The 24,171-nt window shown below is 48.8% G+C and overlaps 1 protein-coding gene across 1 annotated transcript; it reads right to left on the bottom strand.

Annotated features, from left to right (window-relative positions):
• Positions 1–2,318: 2,318 nt before the first annotated feature.
• On the bottom strand, positions 2,319–22,497 carry LOC103610353 (72 kDa type IV collagenase-like; the record flags this gene model as incomplete). Its single annotated transcript, XM_008594538.1, has 9 exons — positions 2,319–3,218; positions 4,622–4,731; positions 9,360–9,519; positions 11,084–11,220; positions 17,099–17,234; positions 18,444–18,599; positions 20,423–20,596; positions 21,632–21,805; positions 22,452–22,497. Coding segments are annotated over 9 exons (1,197 nt in total), but the record flags the coding sequence as incomplete, so codon positions are not given.
• Between the last annotated feature and the right edge of the window lie 1,674 nt (positions 22,498–24,171).

The raw sequence follows: 24,171 nt of genomic DNA, 5'->3' as shown, positions 1-24,171 counted from the left end.
CCCCCGCCCTCCCCGCCCCCCCTTCCCCGACGCCCGCACCCGGCACCGCGGCCGCCACCGCCGCCGCCGCCGCGCAACGGCTCATGGCCCAGCGGGGCGTCGGGCACGACCGAAGCGCCGCAGCCGAGACTTAGCCGGAATCCCACCGGAGTCTCAGCCTGAGGCGCCGCTCGGGGGCCTCTACGCAGGCGCCAAAGTTACCTAGACTGCGGCTGCTGGCGCCCTGCCCCTTCGGCTCTGGCCACGCCCCTAGCGCTAGCCCCACCCTCTTAGGTTTCTGGCTCCTCCTCCTCGGTAACATAGACCCGCCCCCTTGGAGGTGAATGCTTTTACTTCAGACTAATGATCCTGAAGGGTACCCCTGTATCCCTAACACTCCAATGAGACACTTCGGGCATACTTTTCTGCTTTTAGGGTCAGGAGGACTGGATTTCCAATCTATTTTACTGGTTCTGTGACGTTAGCCAAATCACTGTCTCCATGAGCCTCGGTTGCCTCCTGTAAAATGGGGATAAACAAAACAGGTAAGTAGAACCTGGATCCACCAATGACAGGAGCAACCACTTCCCGTTAAGTAAATTAACATCTCTGGGGTGGGTTTTGTTTATCCGTGCTTGATCTCTGGTGTGTGTTTCGTTTTTGCGTAAATCAGTTTGAGTTGGGTGCTTGGTTACAGCTGAGAGTCCTAATATGGAAATTGGTACCAGGAGTGAAATCTGTCCCACTCAAAACACTTGGACTGACAGTGGGAAGATGGTTCTCCAGAGGAAAGTTGAGCTATTACTAGAATAGACAAAAACAACAGATGCTTTCCACACTAGATGAGGAACCTAACCCAGAAAAGGGAAATGACAGGCTGTGGCTCCATTTCACTCTGAGGAAGTTCAACGCCTGTTTGAACCTACATAGGAGTAGGGAAGGAGAGGGAACAGGGGTTGTCCCAGGACCTGAGACCAGCTGATCAAACCCAAGTGGCTCAGAGTTCAAGGATGGAGATGGTACACAACTCATCCTGACTGATCAGCTCTGCTCACAGCAGGCAGTTGGGCCAGGATGAGAATCTGAGCCTGGGTCCCAGGACAGCTGCTCCCCCAAGCTTATCGACCACAGAATCCCAGAATCTTCCAACCCTACTAGATAGATGTATGGCCTTGAGCTAGTCACTTAACCTCTCTGAGCTTATTTTCCCACCTAGGAACAAGAAATCAATTCCTACCCTAATTTAGTAAATATTAAATAAAATAATGCAGGTGTACTGTCAATAAAAAAGCAGTCAAGAAATGGCACCTTTTAGGTATGATTATGTTGTGGAATAGCTGAGTTTTCTCTCAATGTAGCAGTGTATTACAGTCTTGATTCCTCAGCCTAGGAGGTCCTCAAGTACAGACTGGCAGACTTTTGTGGCTCTTTAGCCAGATACCTGCACAAAATGCTGACTTTCTAGGGCCCTGAAGAGCCTAAGCCAGTAGGCAAACCATAGAAGGAAAAAAGATGACTTTGGGCTCATCAAGGACACTTCCAGAGAGTCCTGTCCCCCTTCCCCACCCATCCCACCATGGGAGGCCTGAAGCAATACACACTATCAGACTATGGGAACTGGAAGTGGCCTTAAATTTCTGCTCAGCAGTAGTTCCAGAATTTCTTTAGAAGAGGGGCTTAGGGTTGGGTATTCAGAAGGAGGCGTAAGAAGCTTATCTATTAATAGTAGCTATGTTTAGAAGCAGGAAGGTGGATAATGCTGCTGTTGGAGATTCTGGGCTGAGGGCTAAAGCTCCTCCTCTAGGTTATCCTTTGGCCTTGATGCAGGTTCTGTTACCTGATAGCTATGGGACCTTGGGCAAATCCCTTCTCTTTGGGCCTCGGTTTCCTCATCAATAAGATTCAACAAATAATAAATAGTCTTTCCCTCTTTAGGTGGCTGGAAATGTTAAATTAAGTAATGCATGTAAAACGCCTGGCACAAAAGCACCCTATTAATAGAGAGGGATATTTTGTTGTTGTTTACTGTTATTTGTAGTAGCATTAGCATTGGTATTATTGTTGATGAAGAAACAGAGACTCAGAGAGAAAGTGAACCTCAAGCAGTCCCCACAACTAAAACAACAGGATTGCTGCTGTCTCAGAGCTCTTTCTATGGGACAGAGGGACTCAAATTCCCCCACCCTGAGGTTCTCTTGCTGTTTAGTTTGACAGCTCTGACCTTTCCAGCAGACATCACCTGTGCCCTGTAGGAAGCAGAGATCTGGACTTTTAAACTTTTTTCTTCTGGCTGGAGCTGTGGCCTCTCTCTGGGCTCTGCTAAAACAGATGGCAAACACTGCCACTCAATGGGTGTCTTTATTCATACTTGTTGACATTTCCCATGGGGAACTGTTGAAGGGAGAGGCGGGGAGGGCTGAGCAGGGAGCCATGGCTCGGTTTTCCTCCATCCAGTGAAGGAAGTGACTGGGCGGGGACACACTAAATAGAGTGAACAAGGGAACCATCCCTATGTGGGCCGAGATGCATCATGCAACGACTTCAGACAACCTGAGTCCTTCTGTCAGGAAATGCAGTATCAAAGCGGAAAAGTAAAAAAGCCAGAAGAAAAGAACAAAGTGAATAAAAGCAAATTGCTAACGTAGGGAAGTTTCTAAGGCAGCTAGCAGTGACAAGCCAGGTATCTGGGGTGGCCACCTGGCCGTGCCCCTATCCTACTGCCCCATGCCAGGCTGTTGGGCCACCAGTGCCCTCTTGAGACAGTCTCTGTTGGCTCCACGGCTGCTGTGAGCCACAGAAGGTTGGGAAGGGAGAAAAGCCTGAAGCGTGACAGCACCAGGGCAGCCCAAAGCAGGACTGCATTGAGAATATCAAAACATCTCTTTGGGGTGGCTCTGAGGGTTGGTGGGATTGAAGGGGGAAGGGACACCTGGGAGGAGTACAATCAGCACCTTTCCTTGGGCACAGGGCAGAGCCACTCTCTGAAATCTTAAATTACCAGGTAGGAATGAGAATGCTGATTAACTACAGAGCTGAAGGCAGGAGTTCCAGGCCCCTCCGGGTCTTTCTCTGGGGCTCAGGGCCCGGTCTGCGGAAGGTGATGGTGAGGAAGGACTTGTGGGAGCAAAGGCCAGCTCAGCAGCTCAGCCAGTCAGATTTGATGCTTCCAAACTTCACACTCTTCAGACTTTGGTTCTCCAGTTTCAGATAATAGGCACCCTTGAAGAAGTAGCTGTGACCTGGGACAGAGAAAGAAGAGAGGCTGTGACCACCCCATCCTGACATTCTGGCACACAGAAGGTTCCTGGGAGCTTGAATGTCTCTCCCTGGCATGGAAAAGAAGATTTTAAACCAAGGAAGACCCCTCTGGGACAGGAGGAAGGGAAATGGCTATGGAAATAATCTCTCTTAGTCCCTGTTTGCTCATCTCTAACATGGAGATAAAGTTACCAACCTCTTAGGGCTTGTGGTGAAGATTAGATTAGATAACACATGCTATAATTAATAAAAACAACAGTGCCCCACTTAGCACAAGCACCAAATTAAGCACTTCCCATACACCAGAGGTGGCAAAACAGGAAGCTTCCAGCCCTATCAGACCTACAAATGGATTTTATTTGGCTCATATCAAGTTTTTTGTTTTGTTTTGTCTTAAATTCTGAATAACTTGCTAACACGTGAATATCTGAAAAAGTCACATGAAAATACAGATTTCTGGCTTCTTTTAAAAACAACAAGAATATCTAACAATAGTAGGTCTCCCTTCTTGCAGGCCAATAATCATCAGAACCTGGGAAGGAACTGTCCCCTGTAGATGAGCCACGTGCTACGTGCCTGGCCCCTGAAGGTTTTGGAATTTGTGGGTCCTGACATACATGATCTCCTTTACTTCTTTTAAAACCATGGCACATAGTAAGTGCTCAATAGATGTTTATTCTTAAAGATAATGCTTAAACTTTTTTCTTGGACATGTAAGACTTTTAGCTACTGGACGTCAGGGCTCTGTGCTTAGCATATGGTAGGTGCTCTAAAAAATCTTTGTGTAATTTAACTGAAACCTCTAAAAAGCCAAAATGAACTCATTTCCGAGGCACTAGAGAGCTCATAGAAGCCTCATCAGTAACATGGTTTTCACTTCAAATTCTATCCCTCGCTGATATTGGTTGTGTTTTATTCAGAAAGGGACCAGGGGCAGACTGAGTTGAGTGAGGGATCACATGAACAACAGAGCATGATAAAGTTTGCCTTATCTCAAATAGAACTACCCTTCTGCTAATGGGAGGTGGTCACAAGGCCTCCTGCAGAACCCAAAAGGGCCTGGATCAAACCCCAGAATGAATTCAGGGCACGTGGCCCATGTTCCTTGCCTCCCCTTTCCTCTGGGCCTCCCACCCTCCCCTGCTCTGGCTCCAGGCCCTGCAGCTGTGAGGGGCCTCTTTGGGTCTTACTGCCTGAAGCCTGGCCGAGGGAGCAGAGGTCAGGAGTCTGGATGCCTTCCCAGCACTGGGCTGAAGGGGTTGGTTTGTTTTCCCTGGCGCTGCAGGCCTGCCCTGTACAATGGGGGCCTGCCTGCTTGCAGGGAGCTAGGCCCTGACTGGGGGAGGGGAGTCTTAGAAAGCGGAGAGAGGCCTGGGCTGCTCACCACCACCCTGCACGTCCACAACAGCATCCAGGTCATCAGGAATGGCGTTCCAGGCATCTGCGATGAGCTTGGGGAAGCCAGGATCCATTTTCTTCTTCACCTCATTGTATCTGTAAGGAAATGGACACAGTGAACCAGCTGGGCTTCTCTAAAGGCCATCTTCCCAACCTGAATTGGAGGGCCCCACTGATGGCTCCTGGGTGGGCCTGGGAAAGCAGACCTAGCCTTTTAGCTGCAGTGGAGGAACATGGAGTCATACTTGGGTTTGAATCCCAACTCTACACTTAACTTACTAGTTATATGACTTTGGACAATCCCATAAAAACAATCTTATGATTACTGCTAATATTTAAGGAGCACTTTCTTTTTTTTTTTTTTTTTGTCTTTTTTCGTGACCGGCAACGGATCGCAACCCTCAGTGTCGCGCCCGCACTGGACCGGGACCGGCAACGGGATCGCACCCCACGGTGTTGCTCCCACCCCTCGCTCAGCCAGTGAGCGGCCGGTCTGTATATGGGATCCGAACCCTCAGTGGGAACGCCGCCGCGCTTCCCAAGCAGCGCACTGTAGCAGTGTGCCACCAGGCCGGCCCTTAAGGAGCACTTTCTTTTTTTTTTTTTTTGTCTTTTATCGTGACCGGCCACGGATCGCAACCCTCAGTGTCGCGCCCGCACTGGACCGGGACCGGCAACGGGATCGCAACCCACGGTGTTGCTCCCACACCTCGCTCAGCCAGTGAGCGGCCGGTCTGTATATGGGATCCGAACCCTCAGTGGGAACGCTGCCGCGCTTCCCAAGCAGCGCACTGTAGCAGTGTGCCACCAGGCCGGCCCTTAAGGAGCACTTTCTACATGCCAGGCAGTGTGTTAACCACTCTCCACACATTTTTCTCATTCAGTCCTTACAACAATCCTATGACACAGACCAGAGGCTTAAAAAGGGCTTCCAGCTGCTAAGTGGTGGTCCAACCCAGACCTGTCCAGTTCCACAGCTACAAGTTGCTTTCTAAGCCTCAGTTTTACCAGCTGTAAAATGGGGCTGTATTAAATTTGATATATTTAATTTAATGCATAGATTAAATAAAAGAGCACATGCAAAGTGTCCATCCCCAAATCTGGTACTTAGTAGGTACTAGGGAAATGTTAGTTCCCTTAAAAACTTGATCCCCGCTGTAGTATGGGGAGCATAGGCTTGGAGCCCAGGGACAATGACCTGCACTGTCGTTCTTTCACTGAGTGGCTTGGACAAACTGCTGCTTCTTCATCTGTCATATGTAGATGACAAACCCCATCCTGATTATTGTTCATAACTGGGACAGTGAAGTAACAATGCAAGGTGGTGCATGTGAATCCAAAACCTGTTACTCACAGGGTGGACTACATGCTACTTCAGCTGCAGCTGTCATGGCACGCAGTTGTCCTGGGCCCGCCTTTAATTCAGGTAAATACCTTGGGCATTAGTTGGCATATTCTTCTTCCTGGCTAGCAATACTTCTGTCTTTTTAATGGTTTGGAGAATTTCTTAAGTGCTGCTATCGTTTTGATTCCTTTGCTTCTACACTTATCCTCGACCTGTTCATTGTTCTATAAATATTTAATAAATATTTAATGAGCTCCTACTATGTGCCTCCAGATAGCTCGGTAAAGGAGATCAAGTTTTGCCCTCCTGGAGCTAATTTTCCAGACAGATGTATAAATTCCATCCTGGTGCCAGCCAAGCTATCACCTGCAGTGCTTCCTAGCTGGCCCTCTTCTTCCCTCAGCCTGCCTAACCACCTCCACCCTTGACTCCAGTGACAGCTTCTCCTATAGTCCCCCTCCTTCAGGGGTCTTCTCCTTCTGCCCATCATCCTGACAACTCCCTGAAAAACCTTCTTTAACCCCAGCTGCATCAGAGGAACACGTCTTGCAAAACCTAACATGCATCCTCATGACCTGGGTCACCAAAATCACGTTCCCTAGTTCAAAATCCCAACACTCCTGTCCACATCACCTCCACTGACCTCTACATTCCCCAGGGTTATCATAGCTCAGCAATATCCTGGGCTTGATTTTGCTCTTATTTTTTTCTCTTTCTACCTACAGAAGATGGGGAGGGCAAGAATCAACTCCATTTCATAGATAAAATGGAGGTTCTAAGAAGTGAACCAATTTGCTTCCGAGTTCCTTTCATCCAGGAAGAACACCACCATGACATCAGAAGATGTTGGCTCTGAAGGGGACCACATCTCTACTTTCTTCTCTATTCCCATAATCTCCTGGTGGGTATAATGTTTCCCACTTGCTGAAACACTGTTTCGAAAGCTTTCTCTGTACCACTCCATATCTCTCTGTAGCTATAGGAATTGCAGCATAGAGGAGGTATTAAGAACAGACACTTGTGTCCCAGTTTTTCAAACTGTGTATCCTTGAACCACTCCAGCCTCAGCTTCCACACCCGGAAAATGGGGCTAACAGTAGTATCTAACTTAAATGAGAAATGCAGGTGACATGCATAGCCTCATTACCGGGATGTGGTGCAGGGCCTGTACTGACAGCCATCTTTATTTGATTCAAATATGTTTGTCTCTTTCCCTACTTTACCATAAGCAGGGAGTGACTATTTCTGGACCACTGTTTCCCCAGAACCTAGCTAAGTATCTGGCATATGGGAGATGTTGAATATATATTCGTGGGCTTAGTGGAAGCTTCGAAAAGCAGGGGCTGAACACTCCCTGGCATGCTGGAGGCAGCTCCTCATCCTCGCCGTTCTGGGGCTCTCTCTCCTCCAGGAAGGATGCCTCCAGGGCCTCTGCAGACCAGGGTCAGTGTCACAAGCTCATTAACTGCCTCTCCTGGAGGAGAGATGTATCTTTTGGAAGCCCAGCCCAGAGCCTCTGATAGGCCTGTCAGATCTGCCCCTACTGCGGAAGCAGAGCCGGCTGCCAGTACTGGCCCCGGCTTTTGGAGGTGGGCTTGTTCTACAATAGGATCAGGAGGCAGATAACTCTGCCTGGAAACTCAGCAAGGCACTGCCACAGCCTGCATGTCAGTGCGTGTGTGTGTGTGTATGTGTGTGCACATGCATTCATGTTCACACGTGGACACCTTGGTTCTCATATGTTTACATACATCAGGTGCGCTGGAGGGTGACTGTAAAAGTCCTTCCAACACCATGACTCAAAGATGCTAGGGCTTCATGATTCTAAGATTCATGTTTCAATGATTCCATGTCTCTTGCTGTCCATGATTCTAAGAGTTGGAGATCTGGAGCGCCTGTGAGGCTGAGATGCCATTGGCAGTACGTGTGTGTGCCCGGGAGTGTTCCAGAGCCTGTGGGCATAGAGCCCACTCCGTGGTTTCCTGGCTGACTGCTTTCTTCCTCGAGGCTTGAGATATTAATCAGCTTAGGTTGCTAAGTGTCTTAGCAATATGTCTGGAATTCCACCCTGACTTTGGCAGGCGAGGGACATAAACAGCTTTTAAATGCAGGGTGGGTGGGGGCAGGGAAGAGGGAGGGAGAAGAGAGAAGCCTTGGGAATGAAGTGGGATTGTTTTGGGGATGGCAGACAAAGGCCTCAGGGAGTGCCCTCTAAGTACTTCCTGGGTAGGGCCCCAATGCAGTGGCAGCCACAGAAGGAATGTGGGGACACTAGGAGGAAGGGGATGAAAAGACACATGGAAAGCCTTTCTGCACCAACCACCCCTCCCTCACTAACCAAATGATCTGGAGGGTATACTGGAGCGGGTACTGGGTTAGAAGACAAAAAGGGAAGTTATAATCCTGGCTCTGTGCCAACACACTTATATAGAAATAACTTGGACAAGTTATTTAATTTTCTCGGACTTTGGTTTCCTCATCTGGAAAATGTGAAGAATTATAATCAAACTCCTGAGGTTTGGGCTGCCTCTCACCAACCATTCCTGGATAGTGGGCTTCCTGGCCCCTTACCCCTGACAATGGCCTCTCAGAACTGGACCTTTTCCTTTAGATGACCTGCCGCAGAGAGCTACCTGCTTCCAAACTTCCCCCTGCCAGTCTGTGCCCACAGCCCCTGGGCTTGTTGAGGACATGCCAGGGGGTGTCTGCTGCTTCCAAGGGGGCTGATTTGGATGCTGGTTCTTGTGGGCAGCGGGTGCACCCATCTCTGTCTTCTTCATATTTTGTCCTCTGTCATCCCTGCCTTCACCACCCCCATCTCTTGGGACCCTATTATTTCAGGTATAGTTTAATATAGTATAGTGAATTTCTCTAGCATGTTCTCATGGAGCCAGAATGCCAGGGTTCAAATTCCAACCTGTCACTACTGGCTGTGTGACTTTAAGCTAGTTACTTAACCTTTCTGAACCCAAGTTTCCTCATCTGTAAATGGGAAAAATAATAACATGCACCTCGTAGAGTCCTTGGAATAGTGTCTGGCACATAACGTCAATAGCAGCAGCTGCTATCTTTATTTTTGTTACCCCCTTCTTCAGTGACTGACCCCAAAATGTGAGGCTCCAGACCAGATATGGAACCAATCAAAAGACTTCAGAGAAGAGAAAGGAGATTCTGACCAGAATTATAACAGCAATGTGCATAAGGATGCTTCATTCTCTGGTGACTTCTCAGAGGGGCTGCATCCTGGTAGGTTAGAGACCAGACAGGGGGCATCCATGGCCCACCAACTTCTGAACTTGACGCAGGAGGCATGAAGGCCCAGAGTGTCTTCTCTACCTCTACGCAGCCAGCTGGGCTGCTGGGCTCCCCACCGCCTTACCTCCAGAACTTGTCTCCAGCAAAGATGTATGTCTTCTTGTTCTTGCTCCAGTTAAAGGCAGCGTCCACTCGCTGGACATCAGGGGGCAATCCCAGGCTGGTCAGTGGCTTGGGGTACCCTGGTTCGAGGGTGCTGGCTGAATAGACCCAGTACTCATTCCCTGGAGTGGAAGCAAGGGATGTGTTGGTTGCTCGTGCTCAAATCCCCCAGACCTGCCCATCTCTCCCATCGTTGATCTGTCTGGAGACCCCAGTGCAGCCATTCTCAACAGTGACACAGGTTCCTGCTCATTTCTGGGTTTGGTGCCCAGAATCAGGGCTCACACATGGGGTTTTACAAATTGATCACAGAAGGTGCCAGCCAACGAGGTGAGTGGGGGGATGAAATCCAGCCCACGCTCTGCTCACCAAGCCATGTGCTCTGAGTGCCATGCCTGCCATGAAGAGACACCTCTTCCTAATTTGCACTAAGGTGCTCTGGGAGCCAGCAGCTGCCCTGGCCAGGACTCATGGTCACTGTGGGATGGAGGAGATGCAGCTGCCTGGATGGGATGGTAAGTACCCATAATCTTGGCTAAGCCCTCAGGTCCTCTACAAAGCCTGTGTTCCCACCCCTGACCAGGGTAGGGTCCCTCTTGGACCCGCCATCATAGCCCTGCTGCACTTTCTCACAACAGCCTGGTTGTCTGTCTCCCCAAGTAGTTTGTGAGCAACAGAAGGGCAGGTGCTCAAATAAATGCCGAATGATCAGGGCTTCCCAAACTTTAGCCATATGTGCCCTTCCTTGATGATGTTTACCACTTCTAGAGACTCCTTGTCCTATTATTTACTCAATATTTTGCTATCAATGCATTTGTTTTTGAATCTTTAAAAATAAATGTATTCAAAAGAATTTTTTTGGTGGTCTAAATATCATTTGTTGATTAATCCATTTCCGTTCTGGTTTGGAATGCCACACTATCCTAACTAACTAGCTCTGTTAAAATAAATGCATGTTAAGGGCCGGCCCCGTGGCACACTCGGGAGAGTGCAGCGCTGGGAGCGCAGCGTCGCTTCCGCCGTGGGTTCGGGTCCTATATAGGGATGGCCGGTGCACTCACTGGCTGAGCGCGATGCAGGAGACACCAAGCCAAGGGTTGCGATTCCCTTATCGGTCACGAAAAAGACAAAAAAAAAATTTCTATGGGGCCGGCCCGTGGCTCACTCGGTAGAGTGCGGTTCTGATAACACCAAGGCCATGGGTTCGGATCCCATATAGGGATGGCTGGTTCGCTCACTGGGTGAGCGTGGTGCTGACAACACCAAGTTAAGGGTTAAGATCCCCTTACCGGCCATCTTTTTAAAAAATAAAAAAATAAATGCACGTTAAAAATTAAAATAAAAACAAATCAGTTTTTTAAAATTCTATAAAAAACTGTTGCCTGCCAAAGGCTCTAGCACTAGAAAGATGTTAGAGACACACCAGCACTAAACTGAGATTTTTTTCCTTCTAGAAAAGGAATCAGAAGGATTGAAAGAGAATTAAAAGGAAATTAAATGTTCATTCTGTGGGTTAATGCTATTTGATGCTGGGTGTCTGAACCAATCTCCCAGATGAATCCTAAGCATTGGGAAATGATGTTGAAAGAATGAACTCATAAAGGAGAGGCAGCACCCACGGGGGCACAGGAACTGTGGCTTGGGAGCGGGAGTGAGCCTGGGCCACGCAGTACCTTCCCCACACACCTGCAAAGAACACAGCCTTCTCCTCTAGCGGGGCCTCATAGACAGCATCGATCTTTTCCGGGAGTTCAGGCCAGAAAGTGGCCACCAGCAGGGGCCCTGTAGGCTTGTCATGTGGCGCTATCATCCTCCAAATGAACCTGGGGGTGGGTAGGGGACACAGAAAACCACGCCTTCAGTCACTCTGCAGCTCTAACCACATGTGCCTCCCCGAGCCCAGCAGAAACATGCTGGTGATGATTCCATGATGGGATGGGAATCGAGATCAAAAGAAGGTTGGAGAAGAACTGGAAAATGGGCAGAGCCCCTCTCTGCAAGATATCAGGGCCGAGAAGCAACCCTTCTTGCTCCCCCTCCATGTCCTCCAGGAAGCCTTCCCTGACTTCCTCTGTCCATACTGTGCTCTCCCTCCTGTAAGCCTCTCAAGACCATCAACAATGAGTGCCTGGAACAGTATCGTTTGTTTGTCTTATCTCTGCTATTTGATTAGAAACCAACTGAGTCAGAGGCTGATAGCACCCAAACACATTTCCTGAACTGAAATGGAATGGATTCGTGTACTTTGGCAAGAGTAAGAGCTATCATTTATTGATCGCCTACTAAGCGCCGAGCACTTTATGTGCCTTGTAATTTAATCCTCACAGTATTATAATATGCACTCTTGGTGGTCTACCCAGCATGTATTGTCTATTTCCCTATCATCCTTCCTCACAGAACTCCACATTTATGATCCATTCTTCGCCTTCCTCCACCCTATAACCCCAATCCCCATTCTAGGATAGATACTGATTAGCCCAAGATAGATACTGGTTCTCAAAGTGTGGACCCCTGACCAGCAGCATCAGCATCACCTGGGAACTCGTTAGAAATGCAAATTATTCGGTCCTACCAAAGATCTATAGGTCAGACTCTCTGGGCTTGGGGCCCAAAACTGTGTTTTTTTGTTTTTTGTTTTTTTTTGTGACCAGTAAGGGGATCGCAACCCTTGGCTTGGTGTCGCCCGCACTGCACTCAGCCAGTGAGTGAACCGGCCATCCCTATATAGGATCCGAACCCGCGGCGGCGGGAGCGCCACTACGCTCCCAGCACCGCACTCTCCGGAGTGCGCCACAGGGCCGGCCCCCAAAACTGTGTTTTAACAAGCCTTTCTGATTATTCTAATGCATGCCAAAGTTTGAGAACTACTGGTCTAAACCAATCAGAGCTTATCAATAATTATTAATAATATGGCAGTTGCCATATGAATATGTTGGCATGATAAGATTCAAAAGAAGGTTGGAGAAGAACTGGAAAATGGGCAGAGCCCCTCTCTGCAAGATATCAGGGTCGAGAAGCAACCCTTCTTGCTCCCCCCCTCCATGTCCTCCAGGAAGCCTTCCCTGACTTCCTCTGTCCATACTGTGCTCTCCCTCCTGTAAGCCTCTCAAAACCATCAACAATGAGTGCCTGGAACAGTATCGTTTGTTTGTCTTATCTCTGCTATTTGATTAGAAACCAACTGAGTCAGAGGCTGATAGCACCCAAACACATTTCCTGAACTGAAATGGAATGGATTCGTGTACTTTGGCAAGAGTAAGAGCTATCATTTATCGATCGCCTACTAAGCGCCGAGCACCTTATGTGCCTTGTAATTTAATCCTCACAGTATTATAATATGCACTCTTGGTGGTCTACCCAGCATGTATTGTCTATTTCCCTATCATCCTTCCTCACAGAACTCCACATTTATGATCCATTCTTCGCCTTCCTCCACCCTATAACCCCAATCCCCATTCTAGGATAGATACTGATTAGCCCAAGATAGATACTGGTTCTCAAAGTGTGGACCCCTGACCAGCAGCATCAGCATCACCTGGGAACTCGTTAGAAATGCAAATTATTCGGTCCTACCAAAGATCTATAGGTCAGACTCTCTGGGCTTGGGGCCCAAAACTGTGTTTTTTTGTTTTTTGGTTTTTTTTGTGACCGGTAAGGGGATCGCAACCCTTGGCTTGGTGTCGCCCGCACTGCACTCAGCCAGTGAGTGAACCGGCCATCCCTATATAGGATCCGAACCCGCGGCGGCGGGAGCGCCACTGCGCTCCCAGTGCCGCACTCTCCAGAGTGCGCCACGGGGCCGGCCCCCAAAACTGTGTTTTAACAAGCCTTTCTGATTATTCTAATGCATGCCAAAGTTTGAGAATTACTGGTCTAAACCAATCAGAGCTTATCAATAATTATTAATAATATGGCAGTTGCCATATGAATATGTTGGCATGATAAGATTGAACAGATAGATTTGTATACATATCTGGGGACCTTTCTCTCTCTCTCTCTCTCTCTCTCTTTCTTGCTAGGCATGGACAGAGAAGCCTGCAGCCTCAATTGCCACTGGCAGCCATCTTGTGACCATGAGAGGACCCAGCCTGGGGATGACATCAATGCTGAAGCTGGCAATGGACAAAGACATCGAGTCACTGACCCTCTTTTTGCCCCTGGAGGCAGCCCTACTCCTGGACTTTGTGCCATGTGAGAGCAATTTCTCTCTGCTGTTTAAGGTGGCTTGAGTTGGGGCAGTAGGGGTGTCTCTGTCACTTGCAGCAAAACATCCTAATACAGGAAGGTATCACTATCCTTATCCGGCAAATGAAGCTCAGAGTGGTTAAGGAATTACTAGGATTCAAAGCCAGTTTAATCAAAACGTGACTCCAAGGTCTGAGTTTAGTCATCTTGCAATGCTGTCCTTATTGTCCCCTTGGTACCTAGCACAATTTTTTTCACATGGTCAGGACTTAAATAATTACTGATTAATTCAATGAGCCCACTACATATGCATCAACTTCCTTTTGAAAGAAACTGTGATGTGGCAGGCCAGGGACGGCTCCAGCCCGGCCCAGGCTCTGCACCCTTTCCTAGGTCCACACTTCTCAGATCTGCACTGTGGTCAGGGCTTCCTTAGTTGGAAGTGCTCCAGGCTAAGGACACTGCTGGACAGCAGGGTGCCCTGGCTTGCCTCTTCTCCATCCCTGTCACGGTGCTTCAGGGCAGCACACGTGTCTACTGTTACACATCCTGGTTTGAACACTTGAGGCCTGATTAGCAGTACCTGACTTCTCTTTGCATTTTGAGTCTCATCTCTCTGCATTCCTGCCATCTCCCTACTGGCCGGCAGACCCTTGTGAAAGGCAGAGCATTTGCACGCCAGAACCTGACCCAGTGCCTACAGCATAGGGGGCCCTTCACAAAAGTGTAGGGAACATCTTGTCGCCTTACCAGGCTCTCTGTTCCTCCTGGTCTAAGCCAGGAACTTTCACATCTTCTCTCTCTCTCTCTCTCTCTCTCTTTCTTGCTAGGCATGGACAGAGAAGCCTGCAGCCTCAATTGCCACTGGCAGCCATCTTGTGACCATGAGAGGACCCAGCCTAGGGATGACATCAATGCTGAAGCTGGCAATGGACAAAGACATCGAGTCACTGACCCTCTTTTTGCCCCTGGAGGCAGCCCTACTCCTGGACTTTGTGCCATGTGAGAGCAATTTCTCTCTGCTGTTTAAGGTGGCTTGAGTTGGGGCAGTAGGGGTGTCTCTGTCACTTGCAGCAAAACATCCTAATACAGGAAGGTATCACTATCCTTATCCGGCAAATGAAGCTCAGAGTGGTTAAGGAATTACTAGGATTCAAAGCCAGTTTAATCAAAACGTGACTCCAAGGTCTGAGTTTAGTCATCTTGCAATGCTGTCCTTATTGTCCCCTTGGTACCTAGCACAATTTTTTTCACATGGTCAGGACTTAAATAATTACTGATTAATTCAATGAGCCCACTACATATGCATCAACTTCCTTTTGAAAGAAACTGTGATGTGGCAGGCCAGGGACGGCTCCAGCCCGGCCCAGGCTCTGCACCCTTTCCTAGGTCCACACTTCTCAGATCTGCACTGTGGTCAGGGCTTCCTTAGTTGGAAGTGCTCCAGGCTAAGGACACTGCTGGACAGCAGGGTGCCCTGGCTTGCCTCTTCTCCATCCCTGTCACGGTGCTTCAGGGCAGCACACGTGTCTACTGTTACACATCCTGGTTTGAACACTTGAGGCCTGATTAGCAGTACCTGACTTCTCTTTGCATTTTGAGTCTCATCTCTCTGCATTCCTGCCATCTCCCTACTGGCCGGCAGACCCTTGTGAAAGGCAGAGCATTTGCACGCCAGAACCTGACCCAGTGCCTACAGCATAGGGGGCCCTTCACAAAAGTGTAGGGAACATCTTGTCGCCTTACCAGGCTCTCTGTTCCTCCTGGTCTAAGCCAGGAACTTTCACATCTCTATGGCTTTGCTGTGCAGTTCCCCCTGTCTCAAACACCCTCCTGACTCTTAACCCAATTGCCATCTATCAGAATCTTGCTTCTCCTGGAAAGGCCCTGCTCCAATGCTGACTCATTGGTGAAGCCTTCCTTGAACCAGAAATGCCCACAAAAGCATTTTGCTAACGCTTCTGCAATCACGTTTCTTTCATTCTGCCCTGTATTACTGTCAGTTCTCTATGCCTGTTTTCTAAATTAGACTGGTGATGCACAAACTTTCCTGTGCATCAGAATCATTGGGGAAATTTGCTAAAATGCAGATTCCTGGTGCCCACACCCAGAGATTCCAGTCAGAGGGTTAGAGTTGGGGGCAAAAATCCCTACTTCAACATTCACGCTCAGGTGGTTCTGGCATAGGAAGCCTTGTACTTTTTTTTGTTGTACCTTTCTTTTAGAACACTGATTTAGACATTAGGCAGCTCCTGTACCCCTGCACACCATCTTTCTTCCCCCAGCTACTAGAGCCTGGCAAGTATTTGGCACAGTAGATGCAAATAATTATTTGTCAATAATAATAGCTAATATGATTAAATATAGTTACTCTCTGCCAGATATTGTTCTATGCACTAAACTCATCTAATCCTTAGAAAAGCCCTATGAGACAGGTTGGAATACTAGCCCCATTTTATAGGTGAAGAAACCAAGGTACAAAGATACTTAATTAACTTGCCTACGATCATGCAACCAATATATAACAAGTCCAGTATTCTAACTCAGATAATCTGGCTCCAGAGCCCATTTCCTCAACTATTACACTTTATGAATGGGACAGAAAAATGAATGGAGGTATGAATAATGGATAGACGGATGAATGGATGGATGAAAGATAATGGATGGATGATAATAGATAACTGATGGGTGGATGGATGTACGGACGGATGGATGGATGATGTATGAGGTGGTAAGTGAATGGATTGATGAATGATGAATGAATGGATGGATGCAGGTAGGTATGGATGGACGGTTGATGGATGGATGATGGATGGATACCTTAATGGAATCCTAGATACTGCCTGTCATTCCCCATGGGACTAGGGTATTAGGGTGAGTCTCAGCCTCAGTTGGTCAGCTGGATGGGGGCCTTTATCTACAGCATTAATACTACCTCTCTCTACCCTGTGGTTACTTGCTACTCATACATAGAGCAATTTGGCCATCTGAGGTCAACTCCATTCCAGGAGAAGGTCTGCGGCAGGCTGAATTATTGTCGCCAGTTGCTCCCTTCATTCCTAATTTAGAATTTCACATCCATGGGCACTGCCATGTGACTTTGCAGTACCATCTCCTAGAGTAGGTGTTAGGCTTGGTCATGTGATTTGCTTCAGTCAATGGAATATTCTCAGACATGATGTGAGTGGAGGCTTCAAATGTGCTTGTATGGATTGATCTGCCATGAGTAGCCACTAATCCTAGGAAAAGGAGTGACATGCAGAGCATACCTGAGCCCAAACTGCAGCCAGAAGCCAAGACACTTAGTAGACCCACAGACTATGAGGGAGCAAAAGAAATGCTTGGTGTAAGCCACTGAGAACTGCAGGTTGCCTGATACACAGCAAAAACTGTCTAGTACAGGTCATCTGTGAAGGCCCTCGTGGAGTCCTCAGCAAGGGGTGAGGGCACAAGAATAATGGAGAAGGGGCAGAGGACAGAGAGCAAAGATGACAAAAAGCAAGCTCTTGCACTCACCGGTCCTTGAAGAAGAAGATCTCACCACGGATCTGAGCAATGCCATCAAAGACAATGTCCTGTACGCAGATCTCAGGTGTGACAGGTCCCAGCGTGGGAGTGGGGCCAGTACCATTTTCAGTGTCAGGGGAGCCTCCTGGGGAAGGATACCTGACCTTAGACTCTTCCCAGCTCCAGGGGCTCTCCCCACCAGGCTGAGCCCCCAGGGCTGCCTATCCAACCTGTTAAGGGTCAGCAGAAATAGTATTCGAGCCTTAGTGTAAGCCCAGTAAGATAAGCAGAGATGCCTGGACTCAGAGAGAGGAGAATGAAGGGAAACCAGAGTCCCGAGGCCCTTCACATAACGCTCTTCCTGACACCACCTGAATCAGTCCTGTCTGTATCCCAGGGAGGTGGTTATCATTATTATACCATTTCACACATAAGGAAACTGAGGCCCAGAAAGATCCCATAACTTGCCCAAGGATTCAAACCCAAAGCTCAGATTCTTATGCCCACAAGAGAATCAAAACAGTCAGGGGCCACTCCAGTGTCCAGCACTGGGGGTGTGGCACTTCCTCAAGGATTAATTCCTTTATACCTTATAATAACCAGCCACATTTTAGAGAGGAGGAACTCTGTCCAGAAAGGTAAAGACCTGCTCAATCTCTTGCAGCTGGTAAATGGCAGAGAAGATACTTGAACTTGGCATTTCTCTTTCTGGATCTCAGGTTTTTTCCTAAGTCCACTGTCCCCCAAACTTCATCACTCAGCACCACTTTCACTGTTTGGGCCTGGTCCAGGTACGACCAGGACCATTACATGTTTAATGTTTTTTAAAAATGGACTGACTTTTTAAACTCTAGCCTCACTGCAAGTACTAACAATAAATAAATCATTAATTTAAGACATTGGTATGTTTTTACTACATATTAAAATAAAAGCATCTTATGAAAACTAGAAACGTTCACCCCTGTATCATTAAAGTCATTCTACATGATAGTAAATTCCACCCTGTACTTAGCTAACTATCCTGGATTCTAAACTTCACTTGGTTGCTTAAGTCTGTGTGACCTTGGGCCAGAAAGGTTACCTTTCTCTGCCTCAGTTTACACGTAGGAAATGGAGAGCCCTAGAAATGGGAAACCAAGAGGGGCATGGATACTAGTGTTATTTGGAAAGGAAAGTGCTATCTAAGCATCCCCTCGGAGCATGGCTCTGACTCCCTATTATCTGGTCACCACACCTGCCTCTTGCTCTGCTGTCCTGGAGAGATGGGACTTTGCTGGTTCCCACCCCCGGGCCTCCATCCCAAGCTGCACAACCTCCCCAGACTCCCCCCGGAGGCCCCCAAATGGAGGTGTACCATAGAGCTCTTGAATGCCCTTGATGTCATCCTGGGACAGGCGGAAGTTCTTGGTGTAGGTGTAAATGGGCGCCATCAGGGCTCCAGGATCCTGTGAGTGCTCCAACCCCATGGCGTGGCCAAACTCGTGGGCTGCCACGAGGAACAGGCTGTACCCTGAGGGCAGCAATGTGGGAAGAGGGTTGAAAGATGGGGGAGAGAGATGAGAGAGGAGTCAGGACCTGGCCCCAGCAATGGAGACTTTTGAGGATATCCCCATAGCGGAACTGAGAGCCCTGGAAGTGGCGTGCATTGATTTTTCCTTCTCCCAAGATTTCTGGGGTTAATAGACTATGCTTATTGCTTTCAAGTAGGTATCAGCCAAAGTCCTCTCACCCCTTTCCAGGGTAGGCAGCATGTGCCATAAAAGAGGAAGAGGAATAGCAGCTGCAAATCCTCTACTTAAAGTCCCACTCATTAAACATTCCGTCTCTGGCTCTTTGTGTTTCTCTATGAAGACAAGAGGCAAAACCTGCCCCTCAGAGTCTTCAAAGAGGTAAGAGAATGGGTATAGGCTCGGGGAGTGGTTGCCCAGGCTCAGCCACAGACTGAGCAAAGTCTATGTTACACCCTACTGGGTTGAATTGTGTCCCCCCAAAAGATATGTTTGAGTCCTAACTCTGGGTTCCTGTGAATGTGACGTTATTTGGAAATACGGTCTTTGCAGAGGTAATTAAGATTTAAGTTAAAATGAGGTCATACTGGGGTAGGGAGGACCCTTAATCTAATAAGGTTCACATCCTATAAGAAGAGAAGAGACACAGAGACAGACACAGACGCAGAGAGAAGCCCATGTAATGACAGAGGCAGAGACTGGAGTGACCTTGATTTTAGACTTCTAGCCTCCAGAAGCATGAAAGAATAAATTTAAGTTGTTTTAAGCTGCCAGTTTGTGGCACTTTGTCCTGGCAGCCCTAGGAAAGTGATATTCACCCCAGGTGATCCACACGAGCTCTGGAGCCTCAAACCACTCAGGCTGATGGAGAGTCCCACCTTTAGGTAGAAGGCTGGAGCAGAGCAGGTAAAATCAGAATAGGTCCTAGCATGGGATTTAGCAGGGGATAAGAAAAACTCCTTTGGCCAGCCTCTGTCAGCCAGCATTTGCCAAGTTCCACCTCATTGTGAGTTAAATAAAAAATAAAACACAAAGAGAGGCTGTCCTAATTCTGGCAGGCCCTGGACCAGCCCTCCCACCTGGCCATCGTGGGCTGCCAGGGAGCTTTGAGCCCGATGGCCCTGGGCCCTGCAGACTAGAATAGGAACTATATCCCAGGCACCCTGCTCACTGCACTGACCATACAGTAAGGTCACGGACAATCTCCTGGCCACTTTCTCACCCCAGCCTGTGAGTCCTAGAGGGCAGAAAGCTGTCCCAGCTGGCTGTGTCCCCAGAACCCAGCACTGACAAGGACCTGCCATTCACACTTTGGTAAAAGATGGTGCTGATGGGGCCGCAAGGGTTCATGGAGTGTGGGGTCAGAGCATGAGGCTTTTTTCCACTTATCTGCTGCTCACCCAGCTCCTTGAAGGCATCTCTTTATTGGGAATGTGTCTTAGTGGAACCATCTCTCCAGAGCAGGGTAACCTGTGTCCACCATTCAAGCATTTTTTGGTAGTAAGAGCCCTACTTGGAGGACTGGTTGAAGCAGAAGGGAAGAGTAGCATCTCAGGAGGCACAGTTTCCATCTAGGAAGCAGGTACCAGGGAGGACAGGGTCTTGTTTTGGAGCTATGTCCCTGTCTGGATGGGCAGGGCCTCAGCAGAGAACCTGTCTCCACCAGAGATGGGCAGTGTCTGGGGCAGGGAGTGTCCCTACCAGGGCAGGTGGGTGTCCAGGGGGCAGAGTCTATGCTGGAGGCAGTGGGGGCTCAGGAGAGTTTCCAGGCCAGGTAAGGGAGGGTGCTGTCCAGTGTCTCTGCCCAATGCCCAGGGCCCCATACCTTGGTCAGGGCAGAAGCCCCACTTGCGGTCATCGTTGAAGTTGGCCGTGGTGGAGCACCACTGCTTTCCGTCACCACGGCCGGCGGTGGTGCAGCTGTCATACTTCTTGGTTAGGAAGGTGAACGGGAAGACACACGGGGCACCTTCTGAGTTCCCACCAACTGTGGACATGGCTGTGGGGAGAAGGACACGGGTCAAGGGGCAGCAAAGGGTTTGAGGCCACCACCAGAAAATGATGACACGATGCTGACATGGACAAACCACTCTTACCAAGTACTCGCTCATCCCCAGGCACTGCAGCCAGTGCTTCACACACAACTCACCCCTCCCCACAATAACCCTCTTACCCCATTTCATGCGTGGGGAAATCGGAGCTCGGAGAGGTTCAGAAACTTGCCTGAGCAGATACTGCTAGGAAGTATCAGATCTGGGATTCAGACCCAGGCAAATTCCTGAGCTGTCACTGGCTTCCCATGGACAGAGGCTGAGGGGCCAGAGGTGAAGGGGGTTGGCAGGGCTGATGGTTGCAACACCCTCCCATAGGTGGTGAGCCCATTGGCAAATTCCTGAGCTGTCACTGGCTTCCCATGGACAGAGGCTGAGGGGCCAGAGGTGAAGGAGGTTGGCAGGGCTGATGGTTGCAACACCCTCCCCTAGGTGGTGAGCCCATTGGGCAGAGTCCTGTGCAGACCAACCCATGTGTCTCCTGCAAAAAGCAGGTGCTCTGCTCGGTAACTACATGCTAGAGGAAGGGAAGAAAGAAAGGCAGGAGAGGAGGGGGGAAGGAAGGATGGAGAGAGGAGGGAAGGAAGAAAAAAGGAAGAGAGGGGAAAGGAAAGAAGAGAGTGCAGGAGGGAAGGAGTCCTCATTGAAAAACAGAGCCTAGAAGGTGGAGATACAGACTTGGAAAGGCAGGGAAGAGAGACTGCAAGGTCAGAGAGAGGGAGAGAGAAGCACTTGTTGGGGAGGCTAAGAGAAAACATGTGCTGGTCAGTCAGAAAGGGCCCTGGGCAGGCCTGGCATTCAGGCAATACCAATTTGGCTGAACTGATGCCCACAGTGTGTTGTGACTCTGGTGCCCATGCCGTAGCAGCTGTTAAGTATTCTGACTAGCACCTCTGGGGGAAAGGAGATTCGGGGGGCTCTTGTGGGTTTTGTATCTGCAGGGTGCTGGACCTGAGGGGCAAGGAGAGGCGGCAAGCACGCACCGGTCTCAGGGCAGAAGCCGTACTTCTTGTCACGGTCGTAGTCCTCGGTGGTGCTGCACCATCGGTAGCCGTCCGTGCGGCCCTCCGTGGTGCAGCTGTTGTAAGATGTGCCCTGGAAGCGGAACGGGAACTTGCAGGGCTGTCCGTCAGCATTGCCACCCATGGTGAACAGGGCTGGGGGGTGAGGGAGAGAGAGGGGATGCGACTGAGAGAGAGACACCTGCATGGGCATAGAGCTGGATGGCCGCCCACCTGCCAGTTCACACCAGTGAAGTTGCTGCATTCTAAAATATTAAATATTTAAAACATTTTATAATATTTAAAAAAATGTTTTAAATATTTAAATACGTAAAATAGTTTTAAAGTATTAAAAACTGTCTCTACTAGTTGGCAAAAAACTGTTTCTCTGAGCTCCCGGAAGAGACAACCGCCTCCCTGTCCAAACTGATCCCCCGCTGGGAACTTATGGACCCCCAGCAATGAAATGGTTAACATGTGACACATAGCAGGGGCCTCCAGAACTCTGCCCCAGCCCCAAGGTCACTGTCCACTCTGCCTGGCCAATGCCCACACCATGCAGATGCTAAATATATCAGCCAGAGTGGGCAGGACAACACCCAGTCTCTCCTTTGGATAGATAGGGAAACCAAGGCTAAGAGAAAGCTGGTTTTGGAACTGCTCATAGTCACATAAATGAAAGAAGTAGATGAGGGTCATAGCAGAAAACTATAAAACACTAATCTCAATCTCTCACTCATTCTGTCGCTAACACACACGTATGTGTACGTATGCACAAGCATGCACAGAGAGAAAGCTTCACCTCCTTTCAACCCCAGGCCCTTTCTTGGACAGCGCTGTTGCGGTCCCTGCAGGAGGGAGGCAGGAGAGAAGAGAAAGAGGGAGTGGAGGGGAAGGTGGTGTCTTTGGAAACCTCTTAATGCACACTCCAGGCTCCTACTCTGACCTCCCCAAGCAAGACAGGAGCCATGACTGGAGAGCTGGGGGAGAGAGTGGGATTCAGAGTCTGGCCTGTCTGTCTTGGGCTCTTCCCCTGTTCCCCTGTCCCCTCATCCACCCCAAAGCTACAAAGTAATGTGTGTCTGGAATTGCCAACCAGCAAAACCACAAGTGCGTAACAAGGACCATCTGTGCACAACGGCGCCAGAGGTGACCTCACCAGCTCCTGTTAACTCCACCATGGCCAGAATGAAGCCTGGTCTCTTGCCTCCCACTGCAGGATTCGGAGCCCTTTACTCTCACCGCGCCCCTCCCCTATGACCAAGGGACCTTGTCCTGCAATGCCAGAAAAAAATGGGACCTAGGGAAGTGGCAAAACTGAGGCTAGATACCTTGGTGACCTCGTAGTTAGGAAAGGCAAGACCAGAGAGGATTCGGAGCCCTTTACTCTCACCGCGCCCCTCCCCTATGACCAAGGGACCTTGTCCTGCGATGCCAGAAAAAAATGGGACCTAGGGAAGTGGCAAAACTGAGGCTAGATACCTTGGTGACCTCGTAGTTAGGAAAGGCAAGACCAGAGCCCTCATCTTGCCTCCCATCAGCTGCATTTCTACCACCCAGGAAGCCTCTGCCTCCCCTCAGATCCATCCCACCAAGGGTGGCAAGAAGCAGACACTGACTCAGCGATCAGCAGGGGCTGAGTAACAAGAACTCTGCCCCAAGACCCGAACACGTGCATGTGTGCATATTTGCACCTGGCTGAAGACCAAGTAAATGGCGAATGTCCAGTGCAAGGAAAAACCCTCCCCAAACTTATGAAATACAGCTATTTCCACTTCTATTATCAAAGCATCCTGTTCCAATCAGAGGGGCTGACACATGGAAGGGTTAATACCACCTGAATCCCTACTGGGAAATGCAAGATACAGAACGTGTTTTTATTTAAAAATTTCTGATTTTTAATGAGTCAAGTCAATGGCTTGAACTCTTAATACAAAGTTTCGCTTTGGTAATAAAAGCGTCAACAGGATGACAATTAACTAGCTATTTGTTTCTTTCCTTCTGATGGTTGGTGCTCAGTGTTCAGTTGCAAAGGGGTCGGAGAAATTCACAAACATGTAAAACTACAGCCAAAGGGAGTCTTTAGTCTCTGTAGACTGAAGAGTGTTCATGGAATGGAGAAGAAGGTAGTATTTAGAAAACTTTTTAGATTTTCCTCCCATTCTCCCCAAATATTCTGGGCTTTCAATCTGTAGAATCACATGATGATCAAATATGATGACTTGATCAAGTATGAAGTTACACACACTGTCTTTTTGTGATTTATGCTTATGAAGTGTGTCAAGGATACTTTTAAAAAGGATTGAGCGTGTACGTCAATACCTTACCCTTTCTTTGAGCTTCCCCCCCAACATGGCTTCAAAATCTCTAGAAATTATATGTCTCAAGCACTGACAAAAATACACACACAAATACTGAATCACACCTAATGCCTCTGTCTCTGCCACACAGAGATGCAGACACAGCCAGGCAGACTGCAGGGACAGAAGGCAGATGGCATGGCCCCCATGCCAGACACACAC

The sequence above is a fragment of the Galeopterus variegatus genome, unplaced genomic scaffold, assembly GCF_000696425.1.
Source record: "Galeopterus variegatus unplaced genomic scaffold, G_variegatus-3.0.2 Scaffold10988, whole genome shotgun sequence".
Lineage (NCBI taxonomy): Eukaryota > Metazoa > Chordata > Mammalia > Dermoptera > Cynocephalidae > Galeopterus > Galeopterus variegatus.
This window is presented reverse-complemented; position numbering and strand designations above follow the sequence as displayed.